This window comes from Lagopus muta, chromosome 2 (genome assembly GCF_023343835.1).
Source record: "Lagopus muta isolate bLagMut1 chromosome 2, bLagMut1 primary, whole genome shotgun sequence".
Classification (NCBI taxonomy): Eukaryota; Metazoa; Chordata; class Aves; order Galliformes; family Phasianidae; genus Lagopus; species Lagopus muta.
The window spans coordinates 50,529,055-50,554,644 of record NC_064434.1 but is presented as its reverse complement, the minus strand read 5'-3'; the positions used below and the strand labels follow the sequence as shown (position 1 = coordinate 50,554,644).

General features: G+C 37.8%; 1 protein-coding gene across 3 annotated transcripts in view; it reads right to left on the bottom strand.

Moving 5' to 3' along the window:
* The window catches only part of TPD52L1 (TPD52 like 1), a 51,010-nt gene that overhangs the window by 3,440 nt on the left and 21,980 nt on the right, over nucleotides 1-25,590 (bottom strand). For 2 of the 3 annotated variants that reach the window (XM_048937092.1, XM_048937093.1), the window contains exons 3-7: nucleotides 24,374-24,522; nucleotides 12,116-12,217; nucleotides 6,897-6,911; nucleotides 4,183-4,221; nucleotides 2,783-2,843 (exon numbers count right to left, since the gene is read on the bottom strand). In XM_048937092.1, coding sequence (XP_048793049.1) covers nucleotides 2,783-2,843; nucleotides 4,183-4,221; nucleotides 6,897-6,911; nucleotides 12,116-12,217; nucleotides 24,374-24,522 — 366 coding nt within the window. The remainder of the gene's footprint in view (nucleotides 1-2,782; nucleotides 2,844-4,182; nucleotides 4,222-6,896; nucleotides 6,912-12,115; nucleotides 12,218-24,373; nucleotides 24,523-25,590) is intronic. The other variant, XM_048937094.1, reaches the window with a different exon arrangement.

Here is a 25,590-nt window from a genome sequence, read left to right as displayed (position 1 = left end):
GTTAGTCCAGAACTTGCAAGGAAAAGGCAGAAACTGCCTAGTAAAGCTATTATTAAGTTTTCACTACAAAGCTCATGACTGTTTCCCAATTTAAAAAACCTCCACAAGAGTGTAGATTCCAACTGATCAGAGTGGGTATGTAGATAAAGACTGCTGCTGCACCGTTTCAAATTATTTGGATCAGCTGCATCTGAACTGAGGCACATAAAAATAATAATCATAAATTCGGTTTTATTTTCTGTTTACTTCTCTGCCTACTCTTCCATGAGAAAACAAGAATGATGTGAGTCACTTTACTAAATGCTTCTGCCAAGGTCTCCAGTAATTGAATACAAGGAACAGTTCAGCGGTGTTCTGATTTTCAGAAGAGTTTAGAAGTCAGGCACTCAGATCCTGTCAGTCTTCAGGGGAAAGTGAACTAATACATTTCCCCAAGAAAGCTGCAACCCAAAATTCAACCTGAAGAGCAAACAAAATCTAATTTAAAATTTGACTTCAAGATGAATGAAAGCTGAAAATCAGTTTTCATTGGTTACAGAACACTACAGGACCATTGATTCTGTACCTAACATGAAAAACACATAAATAAATAATTAAGAAAAACTAATGCTGCTATTGTCTGTGGTCAGAAGCCTCTCTGGGAAATTCTTCGCTTTTTCAGATCACGACAGGTCCCTAGAATCAAGGGGACAGCCTATACTTATCCTCCTGTAGGCCTATTTAATCTTGCAAGCCTTAAAAGGGTCAGGGAAGAGGAAGAGGAAGAACAATGCTGAGGCATTCCCAGCTGTCTTCAGCCAGTGTTAGTGGCACTCTAGGGCCAAAACTGCAACTCCCTTCCAATATTTGCACAAAGAAACTAAAGAGAGAAAGAGAATATAGACAGAAAATATTTCAGATAATGTCAGAGGGTATTCCAATAAAGTTGGGCAATTAACACTGCATGGGATGTGGAAGCTGACTTTGGGCTGGACTTTTTGTTTTGACAAAAAGGCTTTAATCTGTCCATCTCAGGTTAGCCATAGCTGTAGGACAAATGCAAGCCTGGGAGCTAAATATACTGATGAGTCTAAAAGCCCTGTAAGTAGGTTTAGTAGGTTCAAAAAAGCATTGTGTTTCTCCCATGTAATTTCTTCTAACTATTGAGTGGAAGGAAACAACAAAAAAATCCATTTCAGACCTCCGGTGTTCCAGTGAGGATCTATCTAAATGGGCAGAGGTAGAAGGAACATGAAAACATAAGCAAGTGGAACATTTGACATCAACAAGCAATAATTCAGACCTTTCAAGCTGTGGCATCCCACTGAGGAGCAATTTCTCTGACAGAGATGGTGAGCATAAAAAGCATTTGCAGCAGGTGAACGAACGAACTGAAAGATATACCAAGCCCTGAGCTGAGGCTATAGAAGTCAACATTCTGTTCTAGCTCTGCCACTAAACTTCCTTGGGATGCTGCCTCCCACCTGTGAAAATTTCCATCACTGACAAGGTGCAATGGAGATGAAATCACTACCTACACTACCATAATTTAAAGCTGTCAGAGCAGCCTCTCTCTGAATAAACATGAACAGGCAAAAGCTGAAAATGATAGTGCAGTTCAGCATCCTCTGATGCACAAGCTGATTTAGAAAAATAAAACAAAATAATTCTCCCTAGAACTCCATACTTTCCTCAGACACTGCCTGGAAAATAGTAGCCTCTGTAAGTTTTCACATTGGTATGGAAAAAAACAGACCTTCCTCGTGCAACTGCTCCAGTTCTAGTGGTAATCTGCATTTTATGTAAGAAGGAATGCCTGCCCCGAGTGGAAGGACACCTTCTTGCACTTTAAAGTTTTATAAGTTTAAATGTCCATTGACATTAATCCAGTATAGTCAGTTCCACCTAAAAAAAAGGTACTAAATTTTGCCCTTGCCCACTAATGGGCTGTACTTAGAACATGTTGGAATCGTTCTGTAGCAGTAAAACACCACTTTTTGGGCACACTTTGTCGAATGAGAAAGAACCATCTGAGGACACCTCTGAACAAGAAATTTCTCGTTTTCATTTTTCATGCTGAAAAGATTAGCTCACTGCAAATTTGCCATTCACTCTCCTGCCTTAACAAGTGTTATTAGTGGTGACTGATAACTTTGTCATCAGTCAAAGATTATCTAACAGCAAACATACACATATGTGTATAGTTTTGAAAATTTAAACTTGGACAAATATTGAAATTAGAGAGGAAATGAAGAACTGTATCAAGGAAAGACTGCTTCACCATGAAGACCCACACAGGTGGTGTGACTTAAACCAGTTACACGGCAGCCCTCACCAGCTGAGCATGCAGCACTTGGCAAGTGGGTCTCTAATGCTGAAAGGACTTGAGTTCACTATATAGGCAAAAAGCTGTGTTGTCTGGCAGGTCACAGCACAAAGTTCTTAAGACCATATCACTTTCAAAATCTGACCTTGTGACTCCACATGGCTCTGTCTCATGCAGCATAATCACATGGTCACACGTGACATATCTCTACACCTTGGTACAACCATATTTTTTTTATATTTTTGAGACCACTTGTTTACTTTGGTAAACAACAGAAGTAATTTTGTAGTAGTGAAACAGATAAAGACTATTTGTCTCTGCATATTATCTTCATTTTCCGTTAGTACTCTTGCAGTTCCATGAAATTCTTGATGGAACAGCACATTCAATCAATTTCCCACAAAAATGATAGAGATGTCTTTAAGTGTGATAGATACACTTCAAACACAGCCATGTAACTCAGCCTCTAATCATTACCTTAAGGCTTGTGACAGTGGTCTCAACCTTCTCTTCAAAAGATTTGAAAGTGGGAGAATTCCTAAGAGAAAAAGAAAGTTGAAGGAAGGAGAGTCAGTTGCAAGCTTAATGAGGTAACTTTGCAATTTCATTAATTTTCACCAGGCAAAAATGGTAGGAAAGGGTGAAGACTGTCTGGCAGCACAGGGCTGTTGACTGAAAGGGTATGAACAATCACTTGCCTTACTGTAAATCAAATCCAATTAAGGTAATCAGATGAGTATTTTTTAGTTACCGATTTGCAAAAGTTGAACCTCCCTAGTAAACCAGTGACTGGTTTGACTGTTTTCTGAATCATTATGTTCTAAAGTGAGAGCATGGATCCCCATCGAGATCTATACCCAAGGTGCCCTCTAATAGCTTAGAAAGATGTGTCTTTCTCCCCTCTTACCAGCAGTTTCCCCACTGCTGAAAAATCCATCTTCCATTCCATGTGGAAATACATTCCATGTGGAACTAAACAAAAAGCTTGTCTCCTCCTCTAGTTGTTCAGTCAGCACAAAAGACTTGGACAAACTGATAGTAGGTAAAGGGAGTTTACAGTCTAATAATCCCTTCTGCTTCTCTGCTCCTTGCTTGACAACAGCAAGCTCAATTACAGCATGCTTTGTGCTTCATTATTAGCAAAGAGCCTCCACTGTTGTTCAGCAGGGTTCCTCTTGTTTAGTAAAGGGAGTACAAAACAAAGAGGTAATAGGAACTCCCTAAGCCCGGTACAGCATAATGAAGCAGTTACTTAATGATTTAGTTCTTAGTTTTTTTTTTCACCTACTGTGGTATACTGAGTTTTCCCCACATGCTTGGTAGGGAGCAGCAATATTAATATATTTAGAGACTGAGAGGGTAAAAAGAAAAGTAGATCCTAATTTTACTGAAAACATTAAGACCTTTACTTCAAGTGACATTGATATTTGGCAAGTCAAGTGAAGCATGATTACAGCCATATAGCACTCATATAAAATCCATGCATAGGTGCATTATCCAAAGGGAGTGCTAAGCATTTCTGACATTAATGGGCTTTGGATGATGTTCTGGAGACAGCAAAGCAAATGATTTTCAGGTTCAGTAATACAAATCTGATAACATTCAACCACTCAAATACATTTCAGAACTGCTTCCTTTACTCAAAAGATTGAACCAGAGGTTAAACAGTTAATGCAATTTAAAAAAAAGAAAAAAGAAAAAACAACTAACAACAAAACCACAGATGGCCAGTCCTGTGGTCCTTATCTACATGAATAGCCTTAATTGATTGAAGTAATCTGACTAAAAACTGCAGGATTAGGATCAAAATATGCAAATCCTTCCTCATTACAATATTGAACATCAACATAGAAAGTACAATATGAGTAGTATATTACCTCATTGCAGGCATGCTTATGGAATGGCGAATAGAATAGCTGTGGGATGATAGCAAAAGATAAGAAAAAAGCTGTAAAATTGTGTTTGCAACGTGATTATAACACACCATTTTTATATCTTGAATGCATATTAGTAGTGCAAGTTAATATAAGAGTAATGATACTTCATTCCTGATGGCAATATCCTGTCAAACTCACCTGAAATCCAGTTCACTTTTGGCACTGAAGATCTTACCATCACACTCTCCTGTCAGCTGAACAGCAATCGCATAAGGTTCAAAAAATGATGTAGAACATACCGTGGCAATATGATTTAAAGGATACAGAACCCTGCTACCTACAAAAACATGCAACATGACAGAAGAAAAGAGAGCATCTTTGTATTCCTCAGATAATAATTCCTCACAGATAATACACTCTGTATTGAGTGAATACACCTCAGGTTTGTGAGCCTGAACACTGCTCATTCAAAGCAGTTGGTAAGCAGGCAGCTGCCTAGCTTTGTTGCATGTACGATGCATATGGCCCAAACAGCCCATGCAAGCTCCTAATTTTCAGAGCTTCATGCACAAAAAGCTATCTGAACAAGAGGTTACTTCAACAGAGACAACCCTCACAGCTGCAGCAGTTCCTGTCCCTACTTCTCTGAGACACTTCACCCTTTCCTTCACACCTCAACATCACTAAGTGTAGAAAACTGTTCTCCACAGCTTCCATCCCACTTCTACATGCCACACTTTTTTCTTCTGTCCTCAGACTTCCCAGCAGAACGCATATTGGAAGGTTGGAAGACAACGGATGGGTTCTCCAGAACACTCAAAGATCCTCTTCTACACCTCTATCCCTGCAGCTGGCTGCCCATCCCAACTCTTGAGTTAACTTTCCACATTCTCCCAGCTGGGCCACCAAGGTCAGCTCTGCTGTTATCTGCTGGGAAGAATCAAGCCTGTTCTGAATATTCTCTATTAGAAGCGCAAGAACTGTTCAAAATTGCATTTGCATCTGAACATTATGATTAAGCAGAAGTATGTATTGTTTAAAAACTCCATGTATGGTTACTTTCAGTGTTGCCTGACAGCTGCAGCTTGGTCTGATTGAAAAGAGTAAGAGTTTTGTGGGATACCAGTATATGGCTGCAAACAAGTAAAGCGTGATTATAGCATTAAAAACAAAAAGAGAGCGCTCATACATATAAACAGCACATTTGTTCTAAACCATACAAATTCAGAGAGATAATGTGTCCATAAATAGACAAAAGCCATTTTTTGTTTAGATTCAAAAATAGGTGTGGAGGGAAGAACAGTTTGGCAAGGAGAGACAGTGAGAATCACATAAACCATTTCTGCTGTAAATATTTCAAGGCTTTGTTCAACTCAGATAGACAAGAACTGATAGCAGATAATACAGAGTTTTCATGTTCAATTTTCCACATCATTTTTCAGATTTATGAAAGATTGGCCCAAACACTTCAGGAGTGCAGATCTTTAACAATTCTAGTTAATTGAAATAAGCGTGTTTGCCATGTTAGTCTCGTAACACATGACAAACTGGCAGAAAATAAGCATTTGGAAGTATTTCAGCATAGATTGCTCTTCTAGTAGCAAAACATTTCAAAGCTCAGAATAAGAAGATTACATTGCGCCTAATTAAATTTGCACAGCAGAGAGATGGCATGTGACAGACAATCTGAATACTGTGTGTATTTTACTGAGTTCATCTTTTATTTTCTTTAAAGAGGTGAGGATGCAAGTTATAGGAACAGTGACAACATGTTCACATTTTACCAGAAGCCTCAAACAGAAAGCTTTTTAAAAGGCATTCATGTCAGTGATGGTGAGAGATTTCAGGGGCTCAGTGCAGAGGCAAAGGAACAGAGATCTTTCATGACACAGACTGCTGGGTGCTAATTTTGGTTTCATGCCAGAGTGAGACAGAAAGGTCAGTTTATATCACATTTTGAAGTCTTCACAGTGAAGAGCCCACATTTGGGTGACACTTGGCTGGATAGAGAAGGTTTTCTTGAGCTGCCCCATGCACTGGAAATGCTACAAGGCTGGACAGACGGCATGGACTCACAGCTGTGCAAGGCCTCTCTGTTGGGTGGAGCTTACGGAATCTTTCAGCAAACATTATCCATCATATGCTGAAGTGCTTTGAAGCATCAATATATTCAAGCTCCAAAGAAGATAAAGACCCTGTTTTATTAATTAGGTTAAGAACTTGTCTTACCTTTGGAAATTTTCCCAGGACTACAGACTTTTAAACAGTCAGCATGCACACCTCATGGCTAATGCAGTTTTACATTATTGATGAGATGGTAATTATTTTTTTTTAATGAATCTTCATAATACGCTGCTGGCTGAGCTGATTTTTTTTGCGAAGTGTTTGCTGTTTATGTTCTAACCTCTGACAGCAAAAGACAGTTAAAGGAACGGGATTACATAAAAGTAGGTTTTCCCAAGACCAGCATTTTTTAATGCATTCATTATTTGAATTTAAGTCAAAACTCCTTAAGTGCAAGGCAAACTCTAGGCGCTTAGTCCAGTCCTTTCCTCGTTACACAAACTATGCTTTATAAATAAGGCATTACACTTCATGTAGCTAAGTTTTTAGAATACACATCAATGCTGAAAAGAAAGAGGTTACTGTGTTACCTTCCATAAAACAAATCCTGCTACATATAGAGGCACCATTCAAGGAATAATGTGTCTTACCTAATAGAATGTGATCTTTGTGGATGCACAAGAAAAGAAAAGCAAGAGTTAGAAGTATTAGAAAGAAGCAATAAAAATATACATATATACATCTGCAGCATGCCGAAGTGCCCAAGGAAAAACAAGTCATCCTCATTCAAATCTCGATGTCGGAATTCACTCTACACTGTGGATCAGCTTACATTGCTTCGAGACAAGAATTTTCACACACTCCTTCACCACATAAGTGACACACTGCGTACAGCAAGGAGAAGAAGTTGTGCCTGCTAAACTTCACATCCTCACTCTCAGATCAGGTTTAACCAACGCTATCTGGTTTCCCTCCCCAGGTCCTACCTTAACTTCATTAAAGAGGAAGTACAGGCTAGTTTGAAATTTACATGTACAGCATCAAATACTTGTTTTTCTTTGCCTCTTTTTGGATTTCTTAATCATCTCTAAGTTGAGGCGGGTACAAAACATAGAGAGCTTTTTAATTTCTAAGTTGACATTTTCTAAAATACTTCTTCCTTGTTTAAAATAACACTTGAAACACTTTGACACTGCTTTCCGGCTCACAGGAAACTTAATTAAGGCAGTAGAACTAGGAGAGTCACACTGATATACGATATTTAAAGGATGTCATTAAGGTTCAGAAGTTGAGAAACAATGAGGCGGAGTGCCTCTCCTTCATCAGTATATTACTGATGCTGCCTTTAATTACAGACACTTCAAGGGAACACCTGCATCCCACAGGGAGCCAGAGAGGTGGCACACATTTAATGAACATCAATTCAATGGTTACTCTCTTGACATCTTTTTCCAGTGTGTGGTGTGACATATTATTTACTGCACACGATTCACACCTCGTTCTGAAGAAAAGCAAGGATTTCTTCACTGATGTTTACAGGGCTCATTATCTCATATACTTGCACTTCTCAAAAATACATGGACTTATCTGTATCTCTCATCTTTTCTCTTTTTGTCAGTCAGCCCCACTGAAGCAGTGATAATTGTTCTGATTCTTTTCCACATTTATTCCAGTTCTCTTGTACACCTTGCACTGACACAAATACTTCAGCTGAAACCCCACCTGAGCTGATCAGTGCAACTCCCTCCCAAATCTTGGATATACAGCACTCTTGCAGCAAATGCTGGAATTAAGCTTAGCTTAGCAGAAGTACCATGACAGCATGGACTTATGCTGCATTTGCAAGCCGCTAGCCCAGCACATACCAAGTCCTTACCTTAACTGCAGAGCTAATCAGCTGGCTGCTCTGTACTTACCACCTCTGCATTTGATTTTTTATCATCTGTTAGTGCAGCACTTTACTCTTCCTTCCATCAGATTTTATTTTAACATCTCATTTTGAATTCTTATCTTGCTGTCTAAAGAGCCTGCATTCCCTCCCACTGCAGTCACCTAGGTGGTTTATGTGCACACACGATGCCATCATCTAAGTCAGCAGTGGAATTACTGAAGTGTAACAGACTCAGGACAGAAGCCTGCTAAATCCTGTGTCACGATGAACTACTGACACCTATTCCTTGAATGTAATTGTCAACTCCCTATGCCCTCTTCCTGTTAAAGCATTAACACCTGAACTGTACTTCCCTGGCTCACTTAAAGGACTGTCAAAAGAGTAGGCAGAGCCTTATATAATTCAAGTTCCATCACAAACTCTGCCCGTAATTCTATGACTGATAGTGATGCCAGTTTAAGGCAATTTTCTTGACAAAACCATTTTTTATATTGTCATTGTGCTATTATCTAGATGCTTAAAAAGTAACAGATTAATGCTTTCCCCTAGCACCCAGTCAACTCTGAGGGGAAAATCATCTGCCTTCATCATGCCACAAACCTCTCCCTGTCTGCACTCTTCCACCTGTGTCTTTCAGCTTCTGGAATAAGGTATCATATTCATCTTCAGAGTGGGCTCATCCCAGGAACTGAATTTGAAAGGGCTCCACGTGATCATGTAATTAAAGATAATGCATGAGACAGCTGAATGAAGGATGTATAAGCAGTATAACTGCTGCTGTCCTAATCGTCATGCATGCCTTTGTTAGTTTAATTGCCAAATAGATTTTCTTGTACAACAATGTACGTAGTGCATTTTGCAGTTTCCTTACTGCTGTGGCATCTTGTTGTTTTTCTTTTAAAATAAACAAACAAACAAAACAAACAAACCCTCCCACTTGGCATGACAATTCCTATAAAAGCCATGAGCAGAGCTGAAACTGTGAGATCCACACAGATGGCTGCAGTGCAGTCCAGTAGTATTACAGGAGAATATCCAAACATTGGCAGTGTGCAAAGAAGCAGGAAGTAAAGCCCCTCAGCCCCATGTCACATCTCTGCTCTACACGGCAAGAGACTTTGAAATACCCAAGTGTCTGGGCCTGGATCTCCCAGAAGCACACTATTGCTCTACAAGAGACCTGGAACTCCCCTCTTCTCCACTGCCTTCCTCCTCCATGTCAGAAAACATTAACAGAAATAATATGAGATGGAGGTGAAGTGGTAAGAAAATCTGGTGGCAACAGGCCGACTATAAGACCATTCAAAATCACCATTGTCACAGATGGGGTAAAGAACAAAAACACCAGACACCCAGAACATATGGGGAATTACAGTGATTATCTAGGTTTTATAAAGCAGTTTCAAGTGTCTATACTGAATGAAAGCAGAACTGGGATTTGCATCTGGATGCCACTGGTGAGCATCAGCCTTAATGCCTAAGCAACAGAATTAAGCCGGAGTCTAATGTGTGTTTAAATCAGCATTACAGAAAGAGGCAAAGGTAATGCATGTGCTTGATTGCTGAAATAAAATGATTTGGATTAGGAAAAAAAAAGAAAAAGCAAACAGTGAAACAATGAATACATGCCTCCTTACTGCTTATTCCTCCAACCTTGACCAGCACTGGAGTAGGAGAAAATATTTTCAAACCAGGCCATTTAAGTGGTAAGGTTTACAGTGTAACCCCTCACAGAAATGTATCATGCCAGCTTCGTTGCTGGAGTAAGCACATAGTTATTCCAGATTTAGGGTATTCAGCAAATGTAGCATGCCCAATTCATGCCATGCTTCATGTAACTAGGGGACATCAGCTCTGGTGCTTGCTTCTTTGTGTTTTGTGCCTCGAAAACAAAAACAGCATGCCTCTACAAAATAAATAAATAAATAAACAAACAAATAAATAAATAATAATAAAAAATCCAAAGCTGGTAAGTTCATATTTTCCTAAAAATTTCCCAACCACATTTCAGGTAATGCTTTTTATCACAGAAAGCTACTAGAACCAAGCTTATACATTAATTCAAAAGCTTACAGACTCAGCCTCTTGGCTAAAGGGCTAATAAGATAAATACCACCCATCTGCTTTCCAAGTGTTAGTCAGAAGCACAGTCACTGTGGGGTTGGGGGTTGGTACTGACAGGGAGGAGAAATGAATTTGATAGCAGTCAGTAATTAAGAGCAATATTAAAAGAAAAACACGCTCTATTACAGCGAAGACATTTCTGCATTTGCAGAAATTTCATGCCCTACACAAGGCACAGTAATAAGACCTAAGAAGTACTGAATGGTTGGTCATCCTTCCCTCTACCTCCAGGAACCAGTGTACACATCAATTCTGATCCCTGCTGTGAGGATCCAAAGCACAGAAGCAGCAGCACTGTTCACCAAGCACTGGCTTTGTCTCTGTTATGTAAGTAAGTGTGAGGAAAGAACACAAGATGAAACAGAATATGTGTGTGCCACATGGCCCACAAACTCCTCATCACGAATTTCTCAAATATACACAATACAACCATGAAAGAAGGAAAGGCAGTAAGAATAAATAGTGGTAGAAAAAAAAAAAGTGAAAATAAATACCATAAGCAACTAAGCCTGAGGCTGGAAAAAATATCATCAAACCCCAGGAAATTCTGAGTAACACAAAAACCAACGTTAGGACTGTGTTCAGTGTTGCTCACACAGAAGACCCAGAAGGTAGGAAAAGGAAGACCAGGCCTATATACTAAGAGATGTTTAAGTGTATGAAGTCAAACAGCTCTTAGCTTACGTTCATAAGCTAGTTGCAAACCACTGTCTAGATTTCTATTTTCAACTTTAATGTGAAAATAAACATTGTCAGGCGGATAATATTGTGATGAAGATTTTCCTAATTTTTTCAACTTGCACCTAGAAAAGCGGTGGTGCTTTCATAGAGGTTTTGTTTGGCTGTATATAAAAGATAGACTTGACTCTAAAGATTTCAGAAGATTCAGATTAAGAAATGAGTGGGGAAAAAGAAATTGCATAAAAAACCCTAAAAGTATTTGAAGTACTGTAAAATGAACTAATGCAGTGAAAATGACAAGAAAGTAAATGTACACTAGTATCTCTAACAAATGAGACCCTGATTCTAATATTCAAGACCATTTATTTCATCACAAAAAATAAATCAACTCCATCAAACGCCCAAGAAGAAATTCTATAATCCTGCTGCCAAACTGAAAACTTAAGTGTTGATTTACAGTTTACAATTTCTTCTTTTGTGCTCTCATTCTGAGGAATCTTACGTTTAATACTTTCAAAGATACAACATGAAGACTGATTTTTAAGTACTTAAATGGTAATTCTTCCCCTCAATCTCCGTTATTTCCATCATAGTTTATCTGTCTCCTACGATGAAACAGATTAAATAAAAAAAGAAATAAAAAGAAAAAAAAAAAGAAAGAAAGAAAAAAAAGGAAAAATGAACAAGGCAGTGAGAGTTTGCTAGATAATAAAAATTCATCCTCAGGATGTGGTACTACTTTTGTTACATCTTTTGTGAAAGAGATGATAAAAAATAGCCTGATATATTTCTTTGTTATTTATCTTTCCACAAACATATCTACAATACGCTTGTTTTTCTCAGATGATCTTTGTGTCCATAATGCACGTATGAGTAAAACTGGGCTAATAGAATTTTACTGCAGTATTTTGTTCCATTTTATTGTACGTTTCCTCCAGTTGCTAAGTTGTTCCTAAATGATTATTTATTTGTTTATTGATAAAAACAGGACTCAGGTAAAAATGTTACTTTCATTCATTGTTACCCTTTCCTTTTGGTTCAGAGCAATGAAAGTTATAAAACACTCCAACCACTTGAAATATAAGAACAGTAATGTAGACCAGAAAGAAAAGCTGACAGGCTTTTATGGTGTTTCTCCTCAAAGTAAGGACAGTGAAACAGCAGCTCCTGTACCTCATATCTCCGAACTTCTTGCTGATAGCAGTTCCTACATTGCTGATAGCTGCTGTTGCTTTTTGTCCTGCATGGCTCAGGGTCTCATGTGTCTTCTTGTACCTGGAAACAAAAACAAAGAGCAAAAATAATAATGCATACTTTAAAAAGAGAGGCTCCAATGCTCTGCAATTAATTCCCTCTTTCCTTCTTTCTACATTTTAAAGTCTCATCCACTGGAAGGCTAAGAAACATAGTAACTTGCACAAAACAAATCATAGAAGTGCCCACTTCCGCACAGCTTTGTAAATGCAGTTTAATCCTAATGTGAGCAAAGCATTCTTCCTCTCCCCAATGCATTTAACGTCTTCCAAGACAGTAAGCAAAAGCTGTTTAAAAGCAGAATGCTGTGATCTATTGAATACCTGCTTTATATAGTTTCTGTAAATTCACATCAAAAAAGAATACTTTTAGCAAACACCAACTTTCTGTCACAGAAGAATCAGGAAACATAGAACTCTGCTCTTTCATGTATTCACGGATTAGAAACACACACATATAAATTAGATACACTTCAATATTATTTACTGATATTTCAGATTACACAAAACAGATCTCATATGTTCCTGTGTGTCACAATTTTTGTATTTTTTAATTTTTCAGAGAAAAGGAAGGAGGCTTGATAAGAGAAAGAAAGATGAAAGACTCCAGACAGTGAATGCATATTCTAAATAGCACCGATTCCTTTCTGAAGTCACTCAATTCATGTACAGCATATACATTCAAACACAGAGTCTTCTTCATTTACTGATTTAGGATATATGCTCTGCTCTACAAAGACCTTTGGAATGGTTAATTCACATCCTCAGAGTAATCAATAAGTTTTTTCTATTCAGATGCTTTTTTTACTGAATAAACTAACTTTAAGCACATCAGAGGTTTCCTTCTAAGGAAATTATCTGAAATTCCCAGTGACGCAGACAAGCTCATAATTGGAAATACTGACCTAGTAACAAAAGCAGAGCACATCAGAAAATTACTCTTTGTATCCCATGGTGTGCCTTGGCAGAGAAGAACTGCAGAAATGATCATGAAAAATTCAGAAGTACAATTCCATCAGACCTAATTCTCCTTTGAACAAGTTTTGTAAGATTGCAAATGTGTACCAAAATACACAGGAGATTAATGCAAAAATCCCCCTGCCTAATTCTTAAACTGGAAGCAGAGTGCTTTCCTCTAACTTTTAGACATATGAAAGCTATATATCTTTGTGGAGATAGGAGAAGTAAGAGAAGACCACCATTTGCAATATTGCACATCACATTTTTTTGTCAGGCTCTTTTAGCCTCGGTAGCATCTACTGCTGAAAGTCTTCTGCTGAGGACTATGTTGTAAAAACTGTAGGTCAGAAGGAAAATGCTGAGCAATGTGGTATTCTTTCAGACCATATTCTGTCAAAAATAATTTTCCCCAGTACAAATACTTCAATTTTATGTCCCTGAACAGTAAAATATCTTAAAGACTGCCTAACAAATTCTTAAACTGCCAAGTGAAATGTGTCATTCTGTGAAGGAGCTTGTGCTGGTTTACAATGAATAGAAAAAAAAACTTAAAGGAAGGATCTCAGACTGAGATACCAGATCTCAGAGAGACCTACAGTTTGTTAGATAACTTGAATTAAACTCAAGCACTGAATCGGAATGGTAACAAAAGCTAAAACATTGCAGCAGTAACGGAAGGAGAACTGGTTACGCTGTTTGTTTGTTTGTTTGTTGTGGTTTTTTTTTAATTATTATTATTAGTTTTTAGGAGCAGAATACAAAGAAAATGAAAGAGATCATTCTTGTTGGGTTTCCTTTCTCTGCAGTCCTGCTGTTTCCAATTGGACCCAAGATTGCAGTGCTCTTATTTCACCGAGGCCTCATTCTGCAGCTCAACTAATTTAACCTTTGTCATTCTAAGTGGACATATTTTCACCTTATAGTGTAATAGAGACACTAAAATACATGTTTATGATGCCTTAGTTAAACTATGAACATGTTTCTTCTTGATAAGTGTTGTCTACAAAATTCTGTGTATATATTCAATGAAGTTGATAATAATGTAAAAATACATCTAGGAACAAACACTATTTAAGCACAAATTGACAGTAAGAAGTAAAGTACTTTGCAGAACTCATTCTGAGATTTTTTTTTTAACAATACACTTCATAGTACATTTTATGCATGGACATGTTTATATTTATTGGACAGTACCTTCACATCTTGCCTTTGCACTGCAGGTTCCTTAAACTACATAAACCCATTAACAGAAGAGTCCCAAATGCTTCTATACAGGAGAGGCATAATTTCAACTATAAAACAGGTGAGTCCCTTAAATGCTTCTGAATCATAGCATTGCTTAGGGTGGAAAAGACCTTATAGATCATCAAGTCCAACTGCAACCTAACCAAACTACCCTAACTCTAACAACCCTCCACTAAATCATGTCCGTGAGCACCACATCCAAATGGTTTTTAAACACATCCAGGGATGGTGACTCAACAACCTCCCTGGGGAACCTATCCAGTGCTTAACAACCCTTTCTGTAAAGAACTTATGCTTAATGTCCAATCTAAACTTACTCTGGCACAACTTAAGGCCATTTCCCCTCATCCTGTCACCTGTCACCAGTGAGAAGAGACCAACCCCACTCTCACTGTAAGCACCTTTCATTGAAAGAGAGCAATAAGGTCTCCTCTCAGCCTCTTTTTCCCCAGACTGAGCAGCCCCAGTTCCTTCAGTTGTTCCTCATATGGCGTATTCTCCAAGCCCTTCAGAAGACTTGTTGCCCTTCTTTGGACCTGGTCCAGCACCTCAGTGTCCTTTCTATGTTGAGGTACCCAAAGCTAAATACAGTCCTTGAGGTGGATTCTAAGTACAGAGGCAGGACTACTTCCCTAGTCCTACTCATCACACTATTCCTGATACAAGCCAGGATGCCATTGGCCTTCTTGGCCACCTGGGCACACTGCTGGCTCATATTTAGCTGACTGCCCATCAGTGCACCAAGGTCCTTTTTTATCAGGCAGCTTTCCAGCCACTCCTCCCCAAGTCTGTAGGGTTGCCTGGGGTGGTTGTTGTGACCAGAGCATTAACTTCAACAAAAAACACCTTTTGGGAACTGGCTGAAATGACACTGATTATGGCATTTCAACTAATAATGTATTTTTTTTTCTGTAAATCCTCTAAATAAAAAGTCTTCCTCAATATTTCTACTAGCAAGAAAGACATGGAGACTGTATTTATGTTCCTAATACTTCTGATGTTACACAACAGCATAAATCCAGCTAAGACTGTTATGCAACTGGTCTTTTTTCAGCATCAACTAGCAAAAATGACCTTTGACATGAACTCCCTCATTCTCTCTAGTAATGCTGAAGGAGCTTTAAGGAACAAAAAAGCAACAAAGGTAAAAATGCTGTGCAACATGGAATGCCTGGCAGCAGAGACAAGCAACAACAGCTTTCATCACCAATGATTACCTTAAAAATCAATCTCCCCCATCCTTGCCATAATGGTGATATGCACCATTCGTATCACCATGTCTTCTTCACAAATAAATTACCTTTCCACAAAGCACACTTCCTTACTGTAATTAATTATGCTCTTTATTTATATTCAGAAGAATGTTTTGGCTCAGACTTTTTTTATAGTTACATTTTATTTACGCCATTCATTTGATACCTTACCACTGTTACTATTTTAGAACTGATGACCTCCAGCATATTCTTTCTGATCTCTGGGAACCTTCTCAATTGGATGCAACACCAATAATAGGAGCCACCAATGTTCACTTTTTCATGTAATGCATTGCTTTCCTACAGCCACACATCAGCATCATGGCTATGATTCTAAAAGCATTATGCCACGTGCCCTATAGCATCAGTAGAAATAGAAAAGGACTAATTGGATACAGGAGTATCTTGATTTATTCAGTTACAGCAGGAATGCCTTCGCTGTTTGTGTGACACCTAAACGTTCTCCACAGCACACAACAATTACTTGTAGCGAATAACAAGGGTCAGATTTCATGCTTCTCATTTAGCACATATTAGTAAATATTTACACTGTATTTTGCAGACAAAAAGATTAAACAGATACTTTATCAGAACTGTAAAATTGTGAATCAAGCTCATTGTGATATTATAAATATTAACTTTTTTCAGATGACTTTCACCTGAGAACTGTATCCATAAATTTCTGGTCATAATTTGGATTTTAAAATAACGAATATCCTTTACAAAAAATAAAATAAAATAAAAATTGTCAACAAAACTGATATTATTAGAAGTTATCATAAAATATTTTGATATGGCACAGTTATATTCTGCTGATACACTCTTTCTAAAACATGTAAAAGCAGCTTACATCCCAGTACTGTAACATACTCTGTTGACAGAGAGATTTATACCATATTTTGAATGCATTTTTACCTTCATATAAGGCATTTAGGTCAGACTATCATACGACAAAACTGTCTCACTAGCTGATTTTTACAGCCAACTACAGTAAAGAAGATTATTATTTCATTCTCGCATTATGCTTTATGAAATGGTGTTTCATATAAAGCACAGTCAAGCAGCAGACATATAAAGAGGTCAGAGAATTAGATGTTTAAATGACCAACATCATCTGCAAAATAAGATGAGATAATCATACTGCATGGTATTTAATCTCATCTCAACTCAATGCAGAACTGCCCTTCATACAGCAGAGTTAAATCTAACCAGCTTTCATAGGCACAGTATTTGAGCTCCTGACAGAAGAGGGCTACAAACACATCATTCATATTTCGCTTGGCCATCTGCATATTTGACCTACCAGTGAATAAGAAAGATTTTAAAATCAGCATCCATAAAATACAACAACACATACTGCTAATCAGTACATCTTCATTCAGCATTGTTCCTCTTCGTCAATGCTTGCTTGCAGAATTAATCAATTTGAGAGACTAACTTCTGTGACAGAGCTTACATAAGATGCAAGAAAATGCAAACAATTAACAACAAAAATCACGTAGAGCAGAGCCTGGTGGTGCAAACCACATTCTATGGAGTTTGCCATGTCTTTCCTTTCAAACTATTAGTCAGATTAGAATGACATTTTCTGGAATAGGTGTAAAGCATCTGGATCTCTGAGAAACTCTCAAATAGGAAACTATTTTGTCATTGATTTTCTGTGAAAAATAGAGAGTATTAAATAAACTACACTAATGCTAATAAATAAATAAATAAATAAATGCATATATGAATGATAGATAATATGTACTTAAAAGTACTTATAAGGACATAATATGTACTTAAAAGTACATATTAACTGTATGTGTTCTCTAAGAGCATTCATATTCCCATTCTGCCTACAAATGAACTGTTCAGAGTTTTGTTCAGTTTGTTCATTTTTGAACAAAAATTTTGTTCAGTTTGTTCATTTTGTTCATTTGTTCAGTTTAAACGCTCACCTGAAATTCATTCCAACTTCAGACACAATAACAGATGTACTTTTTAGACATTTCTCCTTTTGCCAGATATTCTAAGAGTTAGTTGAAACCATGCTAGCCCCTTGATGGATGTAAATGCCTAAATCAGTTAAAGGAGCTACGCCCCAACTAACTCCTGTCCCAGAGAGACAGTAAGGGAACAGAACCTCTTCAGGCTGCGTGCAACCAGCCTCCAGCCAGAAATCTGTGTGCAGCATGGAAACTGCTGTGTTCAGCAGGCAGGAGAAAGTCATGAATCAGGAAAGGCGTCAAGGCAACAGCGACGAATATTCTGTACTGTCCTGCATTGTTGTCTTCAAAGTCATGGAAAACACTGGAGATGCAAATGTGTGAAGGTATGTCTTGTACAGTGCAGCATAGAATGAAAGAGAAACAAGCGGTTGTGATACAGTTATTATCAGGGTAGAAAAGATATAATACATCGGCTCAAACAAGGACAAGCTTAAGACATTCCAGGACAAAACTTCAGAATACATCACACCTAAAACTGTGCCAATAACACTGTCTGCGGGCTCCGTACTATAAACTAGATGAAAATAAACTATTCTGATTCAACGTATTCCCTGCCTCCCTTTTCCTTTCTTCTCTTTCCCCTTGTCTCTTCTTCTTCCCTTCTTTATTCCCCCTTCCTGTTCCTTCCTACTCTCCCCTTCTTTTTTTTTTTCCTCTTTTCTCTCTCCCCTTTCATTTTCTTACTATGTCGTTTTTCTCTTTTCCATTCAGTTCTTCCTAATCTTTTCTTTCCCTTCTCTTATTTTTCCCTGTATTCATTTTCACTGAATCTCTCCTGGTTATTTTAAATCCCGGTCATTTCAGAGATTCATATTTAGCTCACCTCTCCTTATTATTAAGATATATATTTTACAGCTATCTATAATGTATATATTTCACATGTTTTCTGGAGTAAAACCATAATTACTGTGAATATTTCTTCAAGAAACAGTATATTCAGAGATCTGGAATAGATCAGACAAAGTCCCTGTGGAATTTCCATTAGCTGAAGCTTCTGGTGTAAACAAATGAATGTACATTTTTCAGGAAAGGGACAATGAGAATAGACTATGTTAACTTCTTCAAGTCCTTTCTCCAATCTTATTTTCCCTTAGGCCATCTTTCCACATTCAAGGCCAGAGATACATGCAGAAAAGCTGCTCAAAAAAGCCAACAAAACCAAGCCTTTGAAGAAGGTGGGAACATTGCCTTTGAAGAAGGTGAGAACATTGCTTGACCTGACCCAAAGGACACCGAAAATTACTGGAAATGAGAGGCCTCTTTTACTTTTATAGAGCTCACACCCACACTCAGGTAATGTACTTGCTAAAGTCAACATGCCTGTTTCTTCCCTTATACAACCAGTACATGTACTTTCAAGTTTAGAGAAGAAAATGACAAAAGGTGATTACACATCACAATGAACAGAAACACCCACATTTCTCTTACTACCACTTGTAACAAGCATGTGTGTGGGAACATGTAATACTAAGTTCATAAAAATCACAGTAGGCCTGTGGTTGTCTAGAAATTATTGCCAATTTCCTGAGAAAATTCTAAGCCTCTGGAACACATTGCTATGTATTTAAAGTTATACTAAAGGAGGCTCTGACTACTGTAGATTTGAAGCCCAAAATACACACAGAGCAACTATTGCTTTCTATTTTCTATCACCTGGCAGAAATTTGAATTACAAAACATGAGTTCACAGTATTTGTAGAAACCCATATTATTATCCTCAGGGTTCCTATCAGCAGAACTAAGCTGGTACGTATAGCTCTCAGTGAGTAGTCAAATACGTGATTCTTATTCTGTTTCTGGAGGAAAAGGCCAAGTCCATGTTGAATGCTGCTTTCTTAGATCTCAGGCAGATGTTGCATGTAAGAGCAGAGCAATACTGAAGCCTTCCTAAGTGAGCTACAGAAATCTGGCAGGGTTTGAGTGTGCGTCAGGTGCTGTGTTAGAAACATGGAAACATGTTGGAGTTAGCATCTACAGCTCTCTTGATACTGGTCACTTAATTCATACAATTTTCAGCATCTAGAAGTGATTATTTTGTCTGTGACAGCAAAATTGAAAAGCCTGTTTGGAAACACAGTTTTGTGAGATTCCACTTTCCATCACCTCAAAGCAGTACTAATGCCCCAGTTCAAATTACTAAGTATATGGGCTTTGAGACATTTCATTGCTACAGCTCTTGAAGAGAGAATAGGTTTTCTTTCAATTTTTAGATATTGCAATGATTTATTGGCCACTAATGAGCAGCTCCCTACAGTGGTCTGAATGTCTGGGGTACTAGTTTGGTGTTTTTAGTAGCAAAACCAACCAAAATCAACTCCCTAGAAGCAATGCCTGTGGTTATTTCACATTCTCTTTTATGGGCTGGAAGGTTATCCACTTAAAAAAGAGAAGGCCTATGATTTCTAAGAGCTGCTAACGTTCCAAGCAAGAATGAGGAGGAGTTTACGTGAACTGTTAGCCTGAGTGAGGTTATTGGTGGATTGTTTCACAGATAGAGCTGCTGCTTAGAAACTCGCTATCCCCGACTCCTTAGAGTACAACATTGTAACATCCCATTGTTTTCTTCTGTGAAAAACAGCTTAAAGGCTGAAAGACAAAGTTGGGCATGGTTACAATGCATCTGATTGCTAAAGGTGAAGGTGCTTTTAGCTGTCTCTATGAGAGAGAGGTGAGAAATATAAATTAACATTTGTAATCTTATATATCATATATTATGCAAGGCAATTTTGTAACTGCTTTTAAGAATACTATTACTTTTGACCTTGACTAGAAAAACTGGGCAAGAGGAACCCAATCATGTTCACCGAAGGGAATACTGACTAGTAGATTGATGGAGGTAATCCCTTTCCTCTGCTCACCACCAGTTAAAGCCAGACCTTCAGTGCAGTGCAGTGCAATCTTGCTCTAGGTTCCTCTTACACGAAGAGGACATGGACATACTGCTGAAAGTTCAGTGAAGGGTCATCAAGATGATTAAGGGAATGGAGTATTACTCCTATGAGGAGATGCTAGAGAGTTGGGTCTGTTTAGCCTGGAGAATACAAGAGTCAGGGGGATTTAATCTGTGTACATGAAAACCTGTAAGGGAGTGAATAAGATACAATAAATAGTCAAATGTAAGAAAAAGGTTTTTCACAGAAAGGGTGACTGAATACTGTAATCAGCTGCCCTGAGAGGCTGTAGACTCCAACCTCGGATTCAAAACCAGACTGGAAACAGTCCTTAGAATGCCATTCTAGCTCACTCTGCTCTGGGCAGCTGGACTGGATAAAATCCAGACATCGCTTCCAACTTCAACTATTCTGTGATTCTGCATAAAACTAGGTAAAACACTCACTGGAGCAGTCATTTTACCTCTATGCACTACACAGGGAAAATTTTAAGTGCAGAAGAATAGAAACCACTGTGGAAATTTTATTGAATCATCACCAATCAAAAAGATTTAGGTAAGCAAACACACTGTATTCAGGTTACGTAAAACTTTTCCTTTGTAGCAGAACACTTATAAGAAAAGCTCAGTTGTGGTCTCTGTAAATATCACCTTGAAGACATTTTTAATGATTCCTTAGATAAATAAATAACCTCAAATCTTGGCAACGTTAACTTGAAAGTCAAATAAATGAATTAGATATGTTTAAAATATAAATAAAACCCTGCATTGCTAGAAGCTAACATAATGTCCACCCACCTCTATTCACTGTAACACTGATCTTTAAAAAAGTGGTGATGATGGGGAATCATTCCAGCTGATGAAATGAAACTAAGCTTGAAACAAACACTTGTTCTTTAGTTACTGATATCCTCTATAGTAGATCCTCCTTTCCCTAACACCAAGATCGTACTAAAAATAAGCGTAATGCAGAACAGCAACAGAAATGAATGAAGAGCATAATAAATGCATTATGATTCTGGTTATCATAAGTGAATGACTTCCAGGTTATTTCATAGGAGACAAACAACATTATAGCTTTTCTTTACAGAAAAACAAAGCTGATAAAAAAACTAGTTTGATACAGAAAGAGCTGTACGTTACTGCCATGAATGCAGTGTCTTACAAGAGACAGAAATGCTTTGGCATAATTTGTAGCATAAATTAATAAGAAAGGAATAGACCTTATGCAGACTTCTATGCTGAGCCTGTCATAATCTTCAGTGTAGAACATTAGCCAACTTGACCTTCAGCTCTGGCTTTCTTCAGTGTGATTATGATCTTTTTTTTTTCCTTTTTAATCACATCAGAATCTTTTAGTGACAATTTCTGACATGTACACAGAATAGAATCATAGAATTGCTCAGGTTGGGAAAACACTTAAAGATCATTGAGTCCAACCACAACCTAACCACACTACCCTAACAACCCTCCACTAAATCATGTCCCTGAGCACCACATGTCAAACATGCTTAGGCTAACTCTAACCTACCTGGACAACCTTTTCAAATGTAAATACTTTTAAAAAAAAGTTAGGATCTGAAGTTTATATTCAGTCATTCCCAGTAGCATTCATTCTTTGGGTTGGGTGCTGAGTCTCTAAGTGCACTTTAGCCCTGATAACGTATCCCCAGTTGGAGAGTTTAAAAGATTAGTAAGATTTAAACGACCAAAATTTTGGTGCATAATTGTGCTTTGTGGGTTTGAAATTATTTTTTTTTAATGGGGACAATTTTCAGAAAAAAAGCGGTTAGAAAACCTATTAAGATTCAGTGAAAGCAAAAGTAGCCTCTTTAAAATATTATACATATATATTTTAATTAAAAATAACTAATTTTGGATATAGAAGTTTAAAATACAGGAATGTAAGTATTTTGGATTTTTATTTTTTAAAGCAAGCCTTTTCATCCTTATTAAATCAGAGGATGTTAGTGAGTAATTCTATCCCATTGCTATTTTGGACTAGCAAAAACGAATTACCACTGTATTACATAACACATCTGTTTTTAAGAATGTTGAATTACCATGATTTGTACAGTGAGTATCAGGCAGAATAATATCACAGTTGGACTACAGACAACAGGACTTTCAAGGGCACAAATGGACTCCTTCTGCTCACTTCCAAACACTGGTGGCTTGGAGAACTGAATGGCTTTTTGTTTCTGAAGCTCATTTCAAAGAGTAGCAGATACCATACTGATAAAGTCTTCTAAAGTCTATTTTTTGTGAAAAATATCAATTCTCAGAACGGAAAGTGAAAAGCTATCTCAGAAAATGCTACAAAATTTCAACTATTGAAGGTTTTATTTTGAAATCCTGCTAGTGTCTCCCAGTTATCACAGTTTAGGTGCCTTCTGCTTCTCTTCTAAAGTCCACTGCATCTGGGTTACCCTCTCCTAGAACTTGTGGTAGACAACAGTGACAATGTCTCTTAAGTGCATCTGTTAGTGACAATTTCATGAAAACCAAATGACATTTAGACCCAGCTGAAAAACTTCCCAAAAGTAAATGTTAGGAGGCATGCAAATCACAATTCCTACTAAGGAGCTTATGCCTTATTTGTCCTCTTGACTCCTATCTTGATTGTATGTACTGTCACTGAACCTGCTCTGCTCTCTTTCTTCAGGTATTATGAGACTGCTCCATCATGTAATCACTGGGTAATGCCAGTGCCCTGCCTGCCTTTCTATCAACTCCCACCTCTATCCTTGTGTGAGGTCGCTCACTCTTGCATCTCCCTGTGTGTCTCAAATACAGTTGTCAACTACAAAAACAAAGAAACAAATAAATAAAATCTTGAAACTTCTGTCAGTTTCCGGTTCAGGAATGGTAGATTTAGGACAGATCCAATCACAATCTCCATGTGTGTATTTCAACTCCTTCCTTACACAAGGCTTGCACTAATAGCTCTTGGCAGCAAGCTGTAACTCAAGTAAACTCCCTCCCTTGCTCAGTTCACCTAAGCTCTCAGGGATTGTTCAAATGCACCTTTCTGGAAGGCAGCAACTGAGACTACAAATTTCCACAGTAAATTGGTCTGGTCCTAGAAAAGAAAGTTCACATTAAACTACTTGAACAGATGCAGCAGAGTAACTATTATTTACACTTCTACATTACTTTTCACCCTAGAAACCCTGAGCTGCTTAAACATTCAAGGAGATTTTCACTGAACTCTTATGAACTAGTTACCCACTTTCCATAGCGGTAAACCAAGGCTGTGATACGTGACTTGCCAAAGAACACAATGCTGGTAAATTGCAAAACTTGATATACTTGATATACAGAGGACTTAAGATAACCTTAAAGATGCCACAGTTAATGTCAACAAAATTTTATGTTTCCTTTGGATAGCCAGGAGCAGGAATTCAACAGATCAGCTGATTCCATCCGTAATCCTTTATAATTCAGATGATGGGATATTTATTATTTGTTTTTGAATAGTTGCTAATATTTGGTAATCTTTCTTCTCTCTGAAGTTGGAAAATACATTGAGATCAATAATGTTTTTTTCTCTCCTCAGTAAAAGCTGTAGGAATGTGTCATGGGACAGGAAGATTGACCTCAGTCCCGTGACAGATTTATTTGCTCTGATTTTGCAAAATTAAGGCACAATAGAGTAGCAAAGCATATTGTTGCTGTGGAAGCAACAATACTCTGAGAGGCGTGACATACTTGCTCCTGTTTTCTACCCCTTCTGGCAGGTATTTCTATGGAAAAATTTCATCCCAGGGCTCAAGGCAGTATCTATCTCCAATGTGCTACAAAACATATCAAAATGAATTTGTGCAGTCTGTACTCACGCAGAAGTTGTCTGCATATCATGCCAGCTTTTGCTAAAGTTCTGCTTCAGCTCGTTCATCAGGCTCATGCCAAGCTTTTGTTTAATTTCAATCAGGTGCTTTTCTTTGGCTGCTAGTACTTGCCGCAAAGTTGAAATTTCATCCTCTAGCTGAGAGAAACAAAGAGGGAGGAGAAAGGAGAGAGTTGTTAGCCTGTTCATGCAGAAAGATAAACACATTCTATCTTGGGAGATTAAATGCATCTCACACAAACTTGTGGGGTTTTTTTGTTTGTTTGTTTTGCTTTTGTTTTTGTTTTTGTTTTTTATGTGAAAGAGAGGCATAGAGATTCAAGTGTGTATAAAAAAGATGTCCATAGCTGATGCCACTGCGATGGGTGACTCTCTCTGTATACATCACTGTAAGCATTTGATAAGACAGACAGAATACTCTGGACAGGAATTGACAACTGAACAATCTGACCAAGATCTGCCTTTGGACATCAGGAGCCTCAAATATCACCTTTTCATTCACAAGGAAATTGGACAAAAGACAATTGGATAATTCAGATAGATATCTCTCTTCTGAAGCACAGGCATTTAACTTAAAGATTATGTTTTAATCTCGCACACCTATGAAAAAATAAACACAAATTGTTAGCAGCAAGTTAAATTAAAAAAAAATTTCACATAATACTATAAGGTAAGGGTATCACAGGTGTCTGTCCCTGTAGCTTAGTCCCTACATGTTTTAAAATGTAAGTGAAAATTGTTCAAAAAAACACAGCAGGTTAATGCTTTCAGAGCTCCTTGCCACTATGTAAATTCAAGCTGTAAAAATCACATTCATCCCAAACAGAACAATACCATTCCCTCTGCAGTAGACATTATTTCAAACACATCAGAACCAAAACTGAGCTTTAGTATGGCAATGCCCAGAACACTCAACTAAGAAGGGGGACAACTGAAACAGTTTGCCACTGACTGTTTACCCATTGGACAACACTCCCATGAGCACAGGCTTGAATTCTTCATTAGGAAGATTCCTAAACCAATTATGCAACCAGCACTCAGAGGTACTGAAGCTAACAAGGGTAAGTGACATGAGCAGATGCCTTTCACTTCAGGTTCAAAAGTTCCCTTACCAACTGTGTTCCTTCCTCCACGTGTTAACAGTATAACATATGGTGATGTATCATACCATATGTTAAGTTCCTGGGATCACACTCATCCTGAGAT